Source organism: Dermacentor andersoni, chromosome 1 (assembly GCF_023375885.2).
Source record: "Dermacentor andersoni chromosome 1, qqDerAnde1_hic_scaffold, whole genome shotgun sequence".
Lineage (NCBI taxonomy): Eukaryota > Metazoa > Arthropoda > Arachnida > Ixodida > Ixodidae > Dermacentor > Dermacentor andersoni.
The window spans coordinates 284,310,223-284,328,987 of NC_092814.1; the positions used below are offsets into that span (position 1 = coordinate 284,310,223).

An 18,765-nucleotide genomic window follows, 5' to 3' on the forward strand; every position below is an offset into this window, starting at 1 on the left:
TTGTAAACACGCCTTTTGTTTCCAAACACACTCCACAAAACTTTTCATTTCACTTTTTTTTTAAATGTTGTAAGCATTCAATATTCGGTCCAATAGTCAACAGTCATTTTTCTTGAATATTCATAGTCGATTTGATTAGAAAATTTCACTATTCAAATACCCCTATCAATTTCTACTGTGGCAATGAGCCAGGGAGCCCATTCCCTCCACCTCGATCACATCAAAAGCTTGCGCATGCGCCATGTGAACAAGTCAATAGCACTGTGTAGCATGTCATGGCCTCCGAGATTGTGCGCGCTGTCAGGTCTTGCTCTGACCATCCCATTCAGCGCGCTCACCAGCAAAAAAAAGTGTAATTCGGCGCACAGGCTTGGCTGCCCTGAGGTGGCGCTGCTAGCTGATCGAGGGCTCTGGCTAACAAAAAAGACCATGGAGATTTACAAAAATGGCAAGAAAGAAATCAGGCAGGAAAATCTGTACGATAACGCATAGGGAAGTGCCTTGCTATTTGAGGCCCAAGCTTATGCCTGAGGACAGAAAACGTACCGAAGCAAATATGCACCACAGGATGAGGCATGTGTGTGCTGCAAAAGAAGCCCAGAAATGACTCGGCACATCATAATGAAATGCGAAGATATTGACCCAGCGAGGTCTGTAGGGAGTGTCCGCCTACCAGAAGTGTTGAGGTTCAAAAATGGAAGGATTAAGTGGTCAACAGTCGAGATGTGTAAGAGACGATCAGAGTATTGGTGGAAGAAAAGCAGGGAAGAGATTGACAGTACCGGAGTTATTTCAGGTGTAGGTAATGGTATAATATAGTAATAGAAGTTTCAAATGTGAAAGTTATGATTGAGACCAGATAGGCAAAAGGCTGGATAGTGATAGAAGTAAAAACCTGATTAAATCAAGCAGGCTAGTGGACTATTTGTCCTCGCCCTGCCTCAAAGGGGATGCCAATAAAGATTAAAGATAATAATAATAATAATAATAATAATAATAATAATAATAATAATAATAATAATAATAATAATAATAATAATAATAATAATAATCATCCAGTGCCCGTAAAAGCAGCTGTAGAAGGCCAGACTGCGTAAGATCTCAACATGCACATTGCCGCTCTTTTCATGCATTGCAGAAGATTTGCACAGGATACATCCCAGGCAATTTATCAGCTCTACCTCCATCCCTGCCTTGAAGATTTTCCGTCTCAACCATTGAGTCATATTATGCCTTTATTTTTTTCCTGTATCTTTCTATATCCCTATCTATTGATTTTGTAGTATCTATAGTCTGCATTTACGCTATCTTATTAATTTCTTTTTCTAAACAAATCATTTGTGGGTTCGTGCACCATCCATTGTGTGTGAACTGGTAGCTCGTAGATGGCAGAACTTATTTGATGTCTCGATAGTTTTTCTTTCTTTCTGTGTTTTCTTTTTGCACTTTGCTGCGGTGATTCCTCAAATGATATGGCGATTTTCGCATTTGTATGCCTACTCTCTTGTGCAATGTTCATGTAATATTTACTAGTATCTTCTCGTGCATACTTCTTCTTGTTTTGAGTTTGTTGTTGTGTGCTGTTGCCTTGGGAAAATAAGGCTTTTGTTACCTGATGCTATTTCTTTTTTTGTGTGTCGTTGAAAAACACTTAATTTACGTTGATGTAACATGCTGTATTGCCCCCCGTATTGCATTCCTGAGGGAATGTAAGGTATTCATTCCGTGAGCAGACATGTGGAAAAGCAACTAGTATTTTTGTGTTCAGTCTAATTAAGATTTAAATCATTACTGTTTTAGTTATGGTAATGCTTGCTTGGGTGGCAACTACATACACAAATAAATGAGTAAATAATTCCATAATTTATCATTTCAATCTTCGTTAACATTTCCTCGCATCCATCCAGCCTCAAGACTTCGACTCACAGCAGGTAATGACACACATATACGCATGCAGCAGAACACACAGATTTTCCTTAATCCGCAAAAAACTTTCTTGAAGCTTGCTGCACCTTAGCTGAAACATTCTTTATGTGTTTGCACATTTCAGTAACACTCCGCCTTGAATATTTGCCTTTGGACTGGCATAATTAATCCTGCAAGTTAGATTTGTCCGTTTGCTGACAAAGCCAATACTTGATACATAGACGAGCATAACATTTTTTTTTGCTGTACTCTAGTATAATAATTTTGAATGCTTTCGCTTGTGAGCTGATGCATGCCAATAAGCGCATCACTGGCTCCTGTCAGTAAACAGGCTTCAAAATTTCAGAATCAAATGAAAATTTCACCCCCATTACAGTTGGTGACTTACCATGACGAAGCGTTAGCGCAGGGATTGTGTCAAAAATAATAATAACAATAATAAATTCTGGGGTGTGCATCATGGGGCTCCGGATTAATTTTAACCCCCCTACGGTTCTCTAGTGTGCACATAAAACCAAGTACATGAGCGACTGCAGCATGTTTATGTGGCTGGATCATGCTATGTCTTGCTTCACGCCCTAACATGACGGCAAAATGTAAGAACGAAAGCAAGCACCGGCACTAGCAGGTGACTCGATCAAATCTTGAAACTAGCTCACAAAACTATAAACATACATATGACCCACAAATGGTGAAGTATAGTGCATTTCAGGCACATGACGAGCTCTTGCACACACATTCAACTTCTAAGTACCAGCTTCAATGTAGTCAAATATGTAAATAGGCGCCAGCATGCACTAACCCTTCATACACCATCAGGGGGATCACATCGATAAGGGATCACATAGCAGGGAAAAAGCATTTTTTTCATGCCTCATCCAAGCCACAGTGACAGTACCGGTGTGCCCGAAAGCCTCCCCAGTGCATGAAAAGCCCTCGGTTGTGAGCACCGCAGTGGGGAGAAAGAGCCAGCCACTTCCACCAGTGAACATATGTTCTCTTCATGTGAATGGGATGGCCAGAGCAAAACCTGCCAGCATGCGCAATCTTGGAGGCTACGAGTGTATCGCCATCATAGAAGAAGATAAAGTTCACTGTGCCGAACCAATTAGCAAATGCTTCAGTGTTCCAAACCAGTTTGCAAATTTTATTTCTTGAAACTGGAACAGAGTCAGAACAAAACTGGAGCACATTAAACCTGAACCCAAATTGTACCGGTATTTTTTTCGTTTCCACACCTTGGCTGCAACCACTCCAAAAAGTGTTTAACATTCAATCTAATTACCAGGCAGCAATAATGGGCTTTACTGGACGGTTTTTCAATAGTAGTTTGTTGGCTTCCTACTTCAAATAAGGCTCTGTGTGAGAGTAGCTCCTTGTCTCATCAGCAGAGCAGCCATGAGCATTATGGAATGTAATATTTTCCTGTATTGTATGTTCTGTTTCCACGGTCTCCTAAGAAATGTACCAACGAGGATCTACTGTATATATGTTCTTTGCTGTACTTCCACAGTCTTTATTTGACTGTTACAACTGTTCCTGGCCATAGTTATGAGATACTTGATTATATTACAGGTATGTCAGTGGCCAGTTCCAAGAAAAATGTTTACGGCATTTCACCTCGAATATACGTTTCACTCTCTGTTGTGTACGTGTCCTTGTAGACCTATCATTCGTGAAGTTTTTCAACATGTACCACATACTAGTGCCACCGCTTCATCACTGATGAATTTTTTCCACTTCTGTTCTTGATAAATGCACTGCCCAGTCATGATACTTTAAGAAATCTGTGCAGTAGCCATTGAGCTTGGTCTTGTTTAAGGGGAGAACTATTAAAAAATCTTTATTCTTCGAGATACGGTGCTGAAAGTTCGTACATATATATAATTTTGTGTGCTTACTTCAAATATATGAGCTTCGATCATTTCTGTGTATCTATCCTGGTTGTAAATTTATGCGGGCTTCCTTTAATTATCTTCTGCAAGGATTTGTAAAATATTAGTAGTTCAGAGTTCGCTAAACAGGGTATCAATCGCTTCTGTATGATTCAAGAAATGCTGTTAGACCAACCTTATTGTTGTGTCTACCGGCTAGAACAAAAGCTGCAAAACTTCAAAGTTACAATATGGGACTGACACTATCTTTTCTACTATTTATTTTTTGTTCGTTAAATGAAGGTTCTAGACCTTTAAACCCAAGAAAAAGTAGTGAGGTGCCTTGGAGCAGCATAAATAATTTAATATAATAGCTTCTCCACAGCTAGTTTCGGTTTCATTTTCCATGAAGATACTGTGTCATGATGCCATGACACAGTATATGGTCACGTGGGAGGAGGATATTGCGACATTTTTGACACTCATTCTGGCTTGCTCGGTCACCTCATAGGTTGCTACTTGTTGTGAGGGCTGATGTAGTAGCATAGCAGACGAATGAGTGAACCGTAGCAAATGTCAAAACATCACAATGTCTTGCTCCCACATACTGTGTCGTGACGTCATGACAGTACTATGTCGAAGTTGTAGAAACTGGCTGTAGAAAAGCTCTTACATTCAATTATTAGAAGCACTCTAAGGCTTGTCACCATTTTATTAGGGTTTAGAGTTCTAGGACCTTCATTTAACAAAATAATTGAATAGTCAAAACTATCATCTCAGTAGCCCTAAATTTAAGGACCAGAACAACACTCTCTTGGGTTTAAACATCAAAATGTTGCAACCCTTGTTCTAGGATAGGCAAAGCAAGGCAGCCTTTATGAGAAATCAGCCTTGCCGGCTGCATGTACAGTTTATTCGTCAGCTTCTTCGTCCCCATATTGTACCCACAGTCCAATATCTCTTACATACACCTGCTCCAAATTAATGGAGCTTATAGTTTATTCTAGCGTTATGAAGTTCCTGCAGTCTCTCAGCTTTTTTCATTATAGTCAGCATGGTTTTCAAAAAGGTAGGTCCTGTGAAACTCAGCTCGCCCTCTTCATTAACGACCTCAGCTCCTGCCTTGCTATTAACCTACCAGTCGACGCCCTTCTACTCGATTGTGAAAAGGCATTCGATAAAGTTCGGCATCAGAGGCTTTTCCTAAATGTTTCACACTTAAACCTTGACCAACACATTTTCTCATGGATATGCAGTTTCTGGGCTAATCTGTCTGCATGGATTCGGCCTCTTCCCTTCTAACTCATGTAATTTCCAGCGTACCTCAGGGTACCGTCTACGCCCATTGTTGCTTCTCATTTATATTAACGACCTGCCATCATGTATATCATCCAACATTAATTTATTTGCACATGACTGCACCATCTATCGCTCCATTGTTGACAGTTCCGACACTGATGCTCTTCAGAATTATCTTGACCAAGTGCAGCATCGGTGCAGAAAATGGCTCATGCTGGTAATGCGAACAAAAGTACATGCTACCGTTTCACTGAAAGTCGAACTACGTGCCTTGAAACTACACGGTCAGTATGTCTTGCATATCTGTTGCACCCTCGTGCAAGTACCTCAGTGTAACCATATCACACAATCTTAGTTGATCATCTCACATTACTCGTATCACCAATGAAGCCAACTCCGTTCTAGGCTAATTGCAGCATAACATGCGCCTAGTTGCACCCTTTGTTGAATCATTATCTTATTCTACTCTAGTGTGTCCGAAACTAGAGTATGCATGCTCTATATAGGATCCCCACCAATCTGGCCTATCGAAAAGTTCTAAAACCCTTGAAAGCGTTCAGAACTGTGCAGTTAGGTTAATTTTTTCTGAGTTCTCTTATCATTCCAGCACTACCCGACTCAAAGCATGTCTTAATTTTTCCAGCTTGCAATCCAGATGTGAAATACCCCACCTTTGCCTTTTTTATAAATTCTATCATTCACAGCTCGGTATTTGTGTCATCATTCCTAGTCACCAATCATGTTGTCATGCAAGCCACAGCAAAGCTGTTTATCCTGGCCACGCTCGCAGCTCCTCCCGTCTCTGGTCCTTGTTCATACAAACTTCGAAGAATTGGAATGCCCTCGCTCCTGACATTGTGTTGCACTGCCAAGCCGCCACCTTCAAGAAGTGCATTGAAGAATGTCTCCTTTCATCAAAAACACCCCCTTCATGTATTACCCCTTGAATGGGGCATTTGAGGTATAAATAAATAAAATGAATAAATAATATCTGACTCAAATGTGCAGAGTCATGTCATTTTCCATGTTCAGAAAGTGTTGCAAGGTCCACTTAATATCTGAGAACGTATACCTTTTGCCAGATACTTTGTGAGCATGTGTTTGATGATCTCCGTAATATATATATATATATATATATATATATATATATATATATATACACACACACACACACACCATATTTACTCGAATCTAATGTGCACTTTTTTCTGGTAAAACGGGTCCAAAAAGTGCATGCATGTTAGAATCGAGTACGACCCTAAATCCGCGTTACCATATCACCATCGGCATTCGAAAAATGGCCGCCTCGTATGCGCTTCTAGTCTAGCTAGGGTGGCTAGAACGGGGAGGTATGAAGACCGGCCTCCGGAGGCTGGCCCGAAAAGACACTCCTGCCACATGACGGCGCTGCGGGCAGGGGCGCCGTAGTTTCTTGCAGTGTCTGCATACCTCCGGGCGGGCAAATGATTTGGTCAAGCTTAGTTTTCTGCTTGAATGCTCTTGATGCTGACAAGTATCTTTTTTTTTTATTGCGAAGCAATACTACTTTAGGTCGCACTTCAGCTCGTTCCGTGGCGAGGCGGTGGTAGGCACCATTGACCTTTAGCGTGACCTCGCTGCGTGACGTCACACCACGTGACCTAGAGTGACGTCACACCAGCTGTGTAAAAACGGGGCCCCATCTCACGGCGTCGCGAGGCGAGGCGGTAGCCACCAACGGCGGCCTAACTCCCGCTCCTCTCACCAGGGGTGCTACGGACACTATTGCTTCGCAATCACCAGGCTTAACCAAGCTAAGCCACGGCCGTTTTTTTTAAACATTGTAGATGTCGAGAGAATTTAATGAAGTGTTTCACTGCTCTCATTCCACGTAAAAACTGTGAGCACCAACCGCGCAGCTGATACAGCGAGGACGGTTTTTGCATCCACCTCTTGCCGAGGTTGGCGTGCTTATGGCTTGTCGAAAGTACAGTTTATAAGAATCACCGTGGAAGGCCGGCACATTGGAACAACTTTGAATGTGTTGCCTGCACATTAGTCAGATATTTGCAATTGTAACAGCTCTTTAAAGGGAGGAAGTTAATGCAATATATCAGCAATGTGGTAAAATTCTAAAAAGTACAAAACACTGATAACTTAATATGAGTTTATTTCAAATAGAAGTCATTGCAGAGCATCTCATTTTTTACAAAACACGTGGCTTCACCCTCTTGACTTTGTTGTCAGAAGCACACTGGTTTAGCCCTTTGAGCGAAAAGTGAACACGTGATTAAGTAAAAACTAGCCACCGATCCTGTTGGAGCAGTGGAATGATCCGTATCGCCAATCTGTGACACACTGGCTGCTAGAAGCAAGAAATCCTTGACCACTTTTGCATGCAGTTGTGTAGTGATAAATGCACGAGTGAGTCTGTCCTCGAGGGTCTGAATAAGGTTGTACAGGCCGACTGATGGGTCCCATGTCCCACTGTTTGCAAGCTTCTGCTGGCAATTGGAGCGACATTTTCGCTTATCACAAAGTTGGCCTCCCTGCATGTATTGCAATCAATTAAAATGATGGGCTTCTTGGCTACGTAGGCCGCACTGTAATAAACCAGGCCTTCATCACTGTGCTTCTACACATAGTCCACATGGTCCAAGGCAACTTCTGCCGCTTCTGCATATAGTGCTGTGTCGTCCAAGGCTGTTTCTTTATTTTCTGGGAGCAGCTGCTACTCTGACAGCAGGGACTCCAAAAGTCCAGGGGATGCATTTCCTCCTGTGGTGCTCTCTGCCAAGCTACAAAAGCTCATGCACTACTGTAAAAGCTTGACAGAGCTGCACTACATAGACCATGAGAGCTACCTTGCGCAGTGCTGAGGCCTAGGAGACTGACAAGCTGATGGCGCCTCCGACAGAAGCGCCACATTTTCCCAGCGCAGCCGGGCCTCGCTAGGCAATGGTGGCGGCGCCGCGGTCTTCACGCCTTCCCAACCTAGCCAGCCTAGCCTAGCTGCCATAGCTTCCTCCATGTGCATACCTCCATATTCTACAAGTAACCAGGCGCTAGTGTAACGTAAGGTTTGTTTGACTCCAAACAAGGTGCACGAAACCAGAAACGAAAAGGTGCAGGGGGTGCCAGTTATGGTGTGCCAGGCTGCACCCACTCGCTGCAAGGTTCAAGGCACTGCACCGCGGCGGCATCTTGCCTTGCACCCCATTCACTCGAGCACAGGAGTGCAGGGTGCACCGCTGCACCTCGGAGAATCGAAGGCCTGAGGTGCAGTGCACCGTGAATTGGTGCAGAAGGTGCAGAGAAACTTGGCTGAATCGAATAGACCTCTAGTGTACCACCTGTCTTCCCGTTTTCTGCGTTTATTCAATCCATAGAGTTTCTCTATGATTCAATCAGCATGGAAGCGCTGATTGCGAAGACATGCTGAGTCCACCATGATGCCACATTTAAAAGGAAAGTTATCATGTGCGTGGAGACGGACAAAAAATCGTGCCGCATCACGAGCGTTCAGAGTTCCCGAAACTGGCGTGCAGGACTGGCGTAGACAGAAGGAGAATATTTTTGCCAGCAAAGCAACAAGGAAGGGTTGCATTGGACCGAAGCAGGGCCACTTCGCCGAAATAAAAGAGCTGCTCCCGGAATACGTGCAAGAGCAGCAAGCGGCACAGCGGCCTGTGACAACCGATCTGCTCAAAGTACGGGCAGTGCAGTTAGCCCTACAGAAAGGGCTAATGCGGAGTGACTTCAAGTGAGCAGGTGCTGGCTACCAAATTTTATGAAAAGAAAAGGCTTTTCTCTTCGAAGGTGGACCGGGATATGCCAAAAATTGCCCGAAGAATATGAGGAGAAATTGCACAGTTTTCAGCGGTACATTTTGAAGTTGCGCCATAGAAACGGCTACCACTTCGGACAGATTGGAAATGCCGATCAGACACCGCTCTACTTTAACATGCCTGCCACCACAAACGTTGAAAAGAAGGGGGCGAAGCAAGTGCACGTTTTTTCTTCCAGCCACGAGAAAACTAGAGTCACCGCAATGCTTTGTTGCACTGCAGATGGGCACAAGCTGCCCCGTATCTTATCTTCGGACGGATGATGATGATGATATGTGGTGTTTAATGGCGCAAGGGCCAAGTATGACCAAAGAGCGCCATACCAAAAGGTAATTTTAACAATGTATTGTGAATGCAGTGGATAGTGGATTTATCATGGTAAATGTGACATGGCTGTAAAAAGGCCTAAAAACTGTCGCTGTAAATGGCGTAAAATAAATAGGTACTAAAATGATGACACTGATTAGGGCATGGACGATGGCAATTGGGTTTCGTTAAAAAACATGATGGAACAAGGCAACACATAACAGTGATAGTAGAACCTCAAGAGAGCCCTTTTATTAGAAGGGCTGTTAGTCGTCTGCTAAACATTTCCTGTCCAAATGATTTTGAGAGTATCTGCTTCCAATAAAAACTGTAAGACTAATTTCATGTTAAAAAGCGGTTCATCACTAAGAAAAAATGCAGGGTGAAGAGGTGTATTTTCACGATATGCAGAAGGAAAATACTTTTTCCTCTCTGTTTCTATTGCAGGGCATTGAATAAGAACATGGAGTACTGTGAGACTCTTGCCGCACTTACCACAAGTCGGGGGATCGCCTCCAGTCAAGAGATAAGAGTGAGTACCGTATGTGTAGCCTATCCTTAGTCGGCAAAGAATTACTTCCTTGTAACGTGCTGTTTTCCCACTGATCCAGTTCCCCAGTTTTGGTTTTATTATGTGAAGCTTATTCATTACTTGTGTATCCCACTTGCCTTGCCAATGATTCCTTAATTTACGGCGTAGAAAAGGCTTTAGGTCTGTCGCAGGGATGGAAATATTTCCATCTCTGTCGCTAAAAGTTACGGATGTAGCGCTTTCGTCAGCTGCTTCGTTCCCTTTTATACCTTTGTGACCGGGTACCCAGCATATGACAGTCACTTGATTGCACATATATAGGGCGCACAATAAGTTATACAGCTCATTCAAAACGGAATTCTTATGTTTTTGTAAACTAATTAGTGCTCTCACGACACTTAACGAGTCTGTGAAGAGAACAGCCTTAGCGATGTTTGTGAGCCTGATGTGTTTAATAGCCGTGAGTATAGCGTATGCTTCTGCTGTAAAGATGCTTGTGTGTGGGTTTAGTGTCCCAGATATTGAAAATGATGGTCCAAGAGCTGCGTAAGCAACACCATCAGCAGACTTCGAAGCATCCGTGTAGAATTCAGCACAGGAATACTTCTCTTTTAGTTCAAGAAAATGTGATTTTATGTGAGCCTCAGGCGCTCGTTTCGATATTTCTAGGAAAGATATGTCATATTGGATAGTTTGCCAGTCCCAAGGCGGTGGGAACCGAATAGGCGCCATTAGGATATTTTCTACAAAATGGACGCCTGTTTCTTCTGACAGTGCTTCCACTCGGAGGGACAGAGGAGGCCTGATGGCTGGGCGGTTACGGAATAGCCTGGCAGTGGACAAGTCGCTTATTGCAAAATGACATGGATGCTGAATATCTGATTTAACTTTCAAGGCGTAAGAAAAAGATAAATATGCTCTTTGTAGATGAAGAGACCATTCGTTGGATTCAACGTACAGGCTCTCTACAGGACTAGTCCTGAAGGCACCTGTAGCCAGACGGATACCCAAGTGGTGAATCGAATCTAACATCTTCAAGGCACTAGGCGTAGCAGAACTATACACTATAGCACCATAGTCAAGGCGTGACCTTATCAGACTTTTATACAGGCTCAAAAGGCATCTTCTGTCACTTCCCCAGGATGTACGGGACAAGAGCTTCAGAAGATTCATTGTCTTCATGCACTTCGCCTTAAGATATTTCAAGTGGGGGATAAATGTTAATTTAGTGTCTAATATGAGGCCCAAAAATTTATGTGCATGGCTCACTGGGAGCTGTTGTCGATTAAGATAAATAGCGGGTTCAGGTAATATACCTCTTTTGTTCGAGAAGAGAACACACGTGCTTTTTTGCGGGTTTAATTTAAACCCATTCTCGTCAGCCCAGATTGACAATTTGTTTAGCCCAAGCTGCACATGTCGCTCACAGATGGAAAGACTACATGATTTAAAACCTATTTGTACGTCATCTACATACACAGAATAAAACATTGTACGTGGTATGATAGTATAAAGTGAGTTCATTTTTATAACGAATAGAGTGCAGCTAAGCACGCCACCTTGTGGTACGCCTGTTTCCTGTGTAAATAGACGAGATAGCACATTACCAACTCTGACGCGGAACGTGCGGTTAGACAGGTAACTTTGGATGACATTCAGCAAATTACCTCGGACTCCCATTTCGGCCAGATCACGGAGAATTCCGAGCCGCCACGTGGTGTCGTAAGCCTTCTCCATGTCAATAAATACTGACAAAAAGAACTGCTTATGTACAAAAGCATCGCGAATATTCGTCTCGATGCGGACAAGGTGATCAGTTGTGGATCTACCTTCCCTGAAACCACACTGTAGGGGATCTAATAGTTTGTTACTTTCAAGAAAATGAAGGAGACGCCGGTTAACCATTTTTTCAAAGAGTTTACATAGGCAACTTGTCAACGCTATAGGCCTATAGCTGTTGACTGAAGTTGGGTCCTTGCCGTCTTTTAGTATTGGAACAATTATTGCTTCCTTCCAGGCGGATGGAATGTACCCGGCAGAGAACACAGAGTTGAAGAGTGTCAGTAGTGTTTTGTGGGTCTCAGGGTGTAGGTGTTTGATCATTATATACAATATTCTGTCACTTCCTGGAGCGGACTTGTTACAGCCATTCAGCGCAGCCTGAAATTCCGCCATGTTAAATGGGCGGTTGTAAGGTTCGTTGCTATTTCCTTTCCGACTCAGAGGCAGTCGTTCCGCTTGTTGCCGGTATCTCAGAAATGTGTCTGAATAGTGGGATGAGCTAGGAATCCTTTCAAAATGTACCCCTAGAGAGTCGGCTTGGTCAATGAGTGTGTCTCCTTGTGTATTTACCAATGGTAGAGGATGAGTTTCGCGGCCTTTTATATTGTTTACCCTGTTCCAGGCTTTTCCCTCGTCTGTATAAGAATTAATACTAGAGATGTATTTTTGCCAGCTTTCCCTTTTGGCAAGGCGGCGCGTCCTTATACCTTCTGATTTTATTTTCTTGAAGCTAATCAAGTTCTCGGTAGTTGGGCAGTCGCGAAGGCGACTCCAAGCCTTATTTTGATTTTTGCGGGCTTCCTTACACTGCTCATTCCACCAAGGAATACGCCGTTTAGAGGGTGATCCATTCGTTTGAGGGATACATATTGATGCAGCATCAGTTATAAATGCCGTCAAATAAGATACTATATCATCGATTGAGAGAGTACCGATCTCATCCCAGGTCAAATGTGTGAGCTCTCTGTATCGTTTCCAGTCAGCACAGTCGACCTTCCAACGTGGCAGATGTGGGGAACACTTATCGCCTTTTGTTAATCTTAGGATAATTGGGAAATGGTCACTCCCATATGGATTTTTAATCACGTCCCACTCCAGGTATGGAACTAGTGTACTTGATGTTATACTTAAGTCAATGGATGAGAACGTTTTGTTAGCCACGCTGTAGAATGTGGGTTCTTTTTTGTTTAGTAAGCATGCATTGGAGGATAAAAGGAACTTTTCTAATAAGCACCCTCTCGTATCACAACGAGAATCTCCCCAGAGGGTGTTATGTGCGTTTAAATCACCTACTACAATGTAAGGTTCGGGGAGTTCTGCGATAAAGCTCTGGAATTCTATTGTGGAAAGTTTATGGCATGGAGGGATGTACAGAGAGCTAACTGTTACTAACCTATCAAATAGCACGGCTCTGATCGCCACTGCCTCAAGGGACGTTTGCAGATGTAAATGTTGGCAGGCGATACTCTTATCAACTATAATAGCAACACCGCCTGACGAGGCGAGAGCGTCACTGCGATCTTTGCGGTAAATGGAATATTGTTTGAGAAAGTTAGTATGTGAAGGATTGAGGTGTGTCTCTTGCACACACAGCACCCTTGGATTAAACCTGCGCAGGAGTTCCTTAATATCATCAAGATTATGTAATAAACCTCTCACATTCCAATGCATTATCTGTGTGTCCATATTGGAAGTGTTTTATGGTGTGTGTCAAGAGATCAATTAGGTTGGCTCAAGGGACCTTTTCAGGCCCCTTGATGCGGGGTATTTCTTTTTTCTTGGCGCGCTCCAGGGAGCCACGCCGTTCCTTCGGCGTCTGAGACGCCGGAGAAGTTTTTGTGACATCCATCGCCTCGTCAGAGGCGCTGGATGACGCCCGCTCAGCGGGCACGCGCGGGGGTTTTTTGGGCCTGTCTGCACGAGCAGTGGCCCTGGGACCAGCAGGCTCGGAGGTCTGCTGGTCCTTCGTGGTAGGGGGCGGAAGAGCAGTGACTGCTCCCGCCAGGGGGGCTGATGGCGTAACCGCCGTCACACTCCGTGTGACTTGCGCGGCCGCCAGAAGATGTGGCGCTGCCCCCCGGCGCGTCACATCACTGTAGGACGGATTCGATTGGTTGTTGACACTAAAACGCTTGCGCGCTTCTGGAAAAGAGATGTTTAGTTTTACCTTCAGTTCGATTATTTGTTTTTCTTTCTTCCATGACGGGCACGATCGCGAATAGGCGGGGTGGTCTCCGTCACAGTTAGCGCAGTGGGTTGTAGAAGAACAGTTGTCTGAAGAGTGGTCTTTAGATGCACATTTTGCACAAGTGGCACGCCCTCGGCAGCTCTGAGACCCATGCCCAAAACGCTGACACTTGAAGCATCGGCGCGGATTGGGAATGTACGGTCGTACGCGTAGTTTACAATATCCTGTCTCTAATGAATCAGGTAGTTCGCTTGTTCCAAATGTTATTATTAGATGCTTTGTTGGAATTTCCTTGTCGTCACGCCTTAACTTAATTCGTTGCACCTTTACCACGTTTTGGTCTTGCCATCCCTCCAACAGCTCGCTCTCACTAAGATCAAGGAGGTCGTCATCAGAAATGACACCACGCACAGTGTTCATAGACCAGTGGGGGCCCACAGATACAGGAATGTCACCAAACGCAACAAGTTTCGTCAGTTTGCTGTATTGGAGCTTGTCACGCACTTCCAGAAGAAGGTCGCCGCTTCCCATCTTCGTTACTTTGTAACCAGAACCGATTGCTTCTGTCAGGCATTTTGCGACCACAAACGGGGATATTGTGCGGACTGTCTTGGTTTCGTGTTGACTATGTATTACGTGGTACTTGGGAAATATTTCTTTTGGTTTGAAGAGAAAGTTGAAGGTTTCATCGGTGCGCCCCCTCTTCAGGGAGCGATCAGGGAGTGTGGGGAAATTTGAAGCCATATATAGGATTACTGTATTCGGAAGGAATGCCCGCCGCCCACCTCGGAGCCCAACCTGGGGACGTCACAGGATTAGAAAAATTCTATTCTGCGTATGCCAGCGGTACGTTCCCACTATAACCTAATATATATATACCCAAGACTGGATATATTACACAAGGTTAACCCTTGCCGCCCGGAAATACGGAAGTAATTAGAAGTGAAGAGAAGACAGGAAAGATGGAAAAGTGGGAGAGAAAGACGAAGAATGGAGAGGAGGACAGGAAAAGGCGACTGCCGATTTCCTCCAGGTGGGTCAGCCTGGAGGTGCCGTCTATGTGAAGCCGAGGCCGAAGAGGTGTGTTGCCTCCGCCGGGGGGCCTTAAAGGTCCAAAACACCCAGCATCGGCTCAACCCCCAGGATCCCCTTTTCCCCAGACACGGCTAAGCCGCGCACGGCTACACGCGGGAGGGTCCAACCCTCGTGTGCTCGGGTCCGTGGTGTCGCAACACACCAAACGCCTGCTGACGCAGACGCCCCTGCGGGGATCTTCGGACGGAAGATGCTCCCGAAAGGAATCGTGTTTCCGAGTGGCGTGATTATGCACACAAATGAAAAAGGTTGGATGACCACGGACTTGATTGCTGACTGGATTGATAACGTTCGGCGGAAGAGACCCGGCGGCAGTTTGGGTCAATGTAGGATGGTTGTGCTCGACGCGTTCAGGTGCCACATTGACCAGCGCATCAAGGACAAGCTGGCTGCATGCAACACCGACCTTGTCGTGATACCCGGCAGCATGACATCGCAGCTCCAGCCGCTCGATGTTTGTTTGAACAAGCCAGTGAAAGATAGAATTCGGGCTCTCTACACCGAATGGCTTGTCACTGGCTGCCGCGAATTCATGCCCACCAATAAAATGAAGCATGCCTCGTTGCAGGACTTTGCCGGATGGGTGAAAGATGCATGGTGCACAATCCCGTCTGCCATGGTCAACAAGGCCCTTAAAAAGTGCGGGATTTCGAATGCCATGGATGGCACCCAGGATGAAATGCTTTTGTCTGTTGATAGCGATAAGGAGTTGTCTGATAGCGACGAGTGATATCTATTGCCCCACGCGACTCGAACCGGCACAGTGAAAATCTTGGCGGCAAGGTATGCCGCTTCCATTTGTGTTTTTATTCATCGCAACTTTAGTGTATTGGGAATAAATCTGTTTTTTCCAAATGAGAGAAAATAGTATTTTTATAGGAAAGCACGAGGTGCGCAGTATTGTACTCTTTTTTCTTTTGGTCATGGAAAACTGGTGTGTACATGTTACAATTGAGGGCACGTTAGAACTGAGTAAATACGGTATATATACATATATATAATATATATATATATATATATAGGGTGTGCGTGTACAAACTCAAAAGAATGTTGATGCACACTGGTGAGCTGCCTTACAACGAAAACAAAGTGCCGCTGCTGGTTCCAATGGTCAAATTCAAATGTAAAACTTGTAAGACAATAGTAAGAAACTGAAGGTAGTGTCATTAACAAAATCCGGATGAAAGTGACAATGAGAATGAGCTCACATTTCTTGCCCATAACAGATGGCCGCAACAGTACTTTGTTTACAAAATTGAACAAATTACGTGCTGTCTGGCTACTGGCTACCAGTGGTTGAGAGACACATTTACATCTGTTTTATCAGTGAAGCCAGCATATGAAGCCGTATATAAGTTCTTGCATTTCACCTGCCAGTTGTATCATTCCAGTTATTGTCATGGCTATGCCTATTGTCATGTGTACAAGAATTCACTATGACATGGGCATTTCAAATACCAACAGATAGCCTTCAAGCCAAGGAATCGGGAACATCAACAACTGGAGACTCCAGTGACCACAAGTAGAAACCTGTATGTGTTTATATGGGGAAAGTGCTGCTTGTCAGTGTAACTTATCACAGGGGCGCCTTCATTTAAAATGTACAAAAGAGGAAATAGTTTCCACATGTCTAGCCGCAAATCCCAAATTAATGAGATGTAGGACTAGCAGTCTATGGAAAATGCTAAAATTTGGGCATGATTTTGTACAGTCAAATGTGATTTGTGAAGAAACCACGGTGTTGACTGGAATATTCCAGGTGCTTTACCAAAGGCCCCACTTTAAGCTCACCATAACCATGAGTCTCAAACAACCAAAAGGTTGTTCTAAAAGCACTATCTTCATAACAGCGTCACGAAATCAAACGCAATATAATAGATATAAGTCTGCTCATGAGCCAGTGGGTTCTGTTTGGCTGAGGCCAAGTGCTTTCAAAGAATGGAGATTGGCCTTGCTTATAAGATGAACGTTAGAGATTATGGGATTTTGCCTGCCAAAACTACGATTTGATTATAATTAAGGCACACCATAGTGGGGGACTCCGGAATAATTTTGACCACCAGGGGTGCTTTAACGTGCACCTAAATCAAAGTACAGGGGTGTTTTGGCATTTTGCCTCCATCGAAACGCGGCTGCCATGGCCAGGATTTGATTTGATCCTGCGACCACGTGCTTTGCAGCTCAACACTGTAGCCACTAAGGAACCACGGAAAGTATAATATGAATGGTTCCATAGACTGGTTCCATTCTGGTGCAATGTAGGTAAATGTGTTTTTTTTTAACTCGGCTCAGCTTTTTCATTGGCTGCACATGGTCATATAGTATGTCACTGCTCGTGTCATCGCAAGAATTTTGAATATTAGTTCATGGGGCACCACCTAGTAGTGAAATGCAGAAAATCTTCTAAATTCCTGGGTGTGTATATCACCAGTAAAGAATTTGTTGAGGCCCAGTGCACATGTTCATTTAAGTTAACAAGTGCACAATGTGCACCAGGTCTAGTAATTCACCACAACTTCCATACAACCATGTTCAACATACAGGTCGGAGGAAACATGGGATTTCTTATGCTAGAATATAGGTGGCTACATTTTGTCACTCACCCTATACAATGGGAGACAGATGGAATCAATAAAGCCTAGCTGCATCGCTGGAAGCTGGTCTTTTTTCTCCCTATTCATCATGTCCTGCACAAAAATCACCAGTAAAATTAGGAAAGCTTATTCAAATGTACAATATATTCTCTGTGCATGGAATGAGAAAAAGAAGAGAGTTTCATGGCAACTTTTCACTGTGCTTCACCATTCAACCACAAATTATTACACTCATAGCTCCACACGCATGCCTATACTAATTAAGCACGACAGTCAAGGAACCGTCATAAAGTCACGAGCCCAGAAGCATGACATAACTATGCCTTGTCTTGTGGCATTCAATAGTCGTTACTCATGTGCTCAGCAGATGCAATTTGTTCAGTCTATGGAACCCAGCCAAAGCTCCTCACATAGTCACCACACCTCAGCCGGATGTAGACTTCCAAAATTTGATTAACTGTATCAATCATTTGGATGTCCTAGCTTAATTAGCAAAAGCCATCCCCCAAAATTTCGTGCTTTTTTTATACAAGAGCACAAACTTTGAGGCTTTGAAAATTACATCTTCAAATTTGACTGTTCTCAAAGGTATAAAGAACCTATGTAGGCCTGTAGACAATTAGATTGCCATATTCCTATGTAGTTTTTTGGGTTTCATGAAAGAAATTTTGATGCTGCCTCCTGCTGGGAGGTGCCCATCAGAGAAATAATTGCATTACATTTATCTTGCAGTCATCTACACCACCACAGTTGTTGTTGTTAATAGCCAGTTAAAAATTATTAATATTGAATGGGATCTGTTCACAGTGCTACTTACAATGGGTTGGAGATTGAGCTCTTTTTTCTCCATGTCTCCTTGCTGAAAGAACTCCATTGTCACCAGATCTGCAACCTGAGGAACAAATATATGTTTTAGTCAGAGTGGCCAGTTTGACATGTTGTAAGTGGATATGAGCTTGTGTTTGCTGAATCTTCTGCTTTTTTTAGCCTTCTTAGCTTTTTCGTGCTCTTTTGTATTTAAGACTGGTAAAATCGTTTATATTTTCACATTTGTGCATCCTGTTACTTAAATAACCGAAAATGGCATGTTCATTTATATGCACATCTCTCATTAGAAACTCAACCAGCAACCTCAAGGTTGTCACAATATCTTAGTACAAAGCAGCATGCTAACTACTGATTATTAGGGGTTGGTTCTTAAAATAAATTTTGGTAAGTGTTGGAACAAACTGAGTAGCCTTTTTGAACACTTCAGCAGAAGAGAAACAAGTGCCTCTACAAAAATATTTTAGGTATATAGTAGTACATTTTCACCCGAGAAGATAAGCTTAATTTTCAAACA

General features: G+C 43.6%; 1 protein-coding gene across 3 annotated transcripts in view; it reads right to left on the reverse strand.

Moving 5' to 3' along the window:
* Pde11 (Phosphodiesterase 11) overlaps window positions 1-18,765 on the reverse strand; it is a 255,259-nt gene that overhangs the window by 10,370 nt on the left and 226,124 nt on the right. For all 3 annotated transcript variants that reach the window (XM_050195768.3, XM_050195769.3, XM_050195770.3), the window contains 2 exons: window positions 18,241-18,315; window positions 17,433-17,516 (listed from right to left, as the gene is read on the reverse strand). In XM_050195768.3, the coding sequence (XP_050051725.1) occupies window positions 17,433-17,516; window positions 18,241-18,315 (159 nt within the window). The remainder of the gene's footprint in view (window positions 1-17,432; window positions 17,517-18,240; window positions 18,316-18,765) is intronic.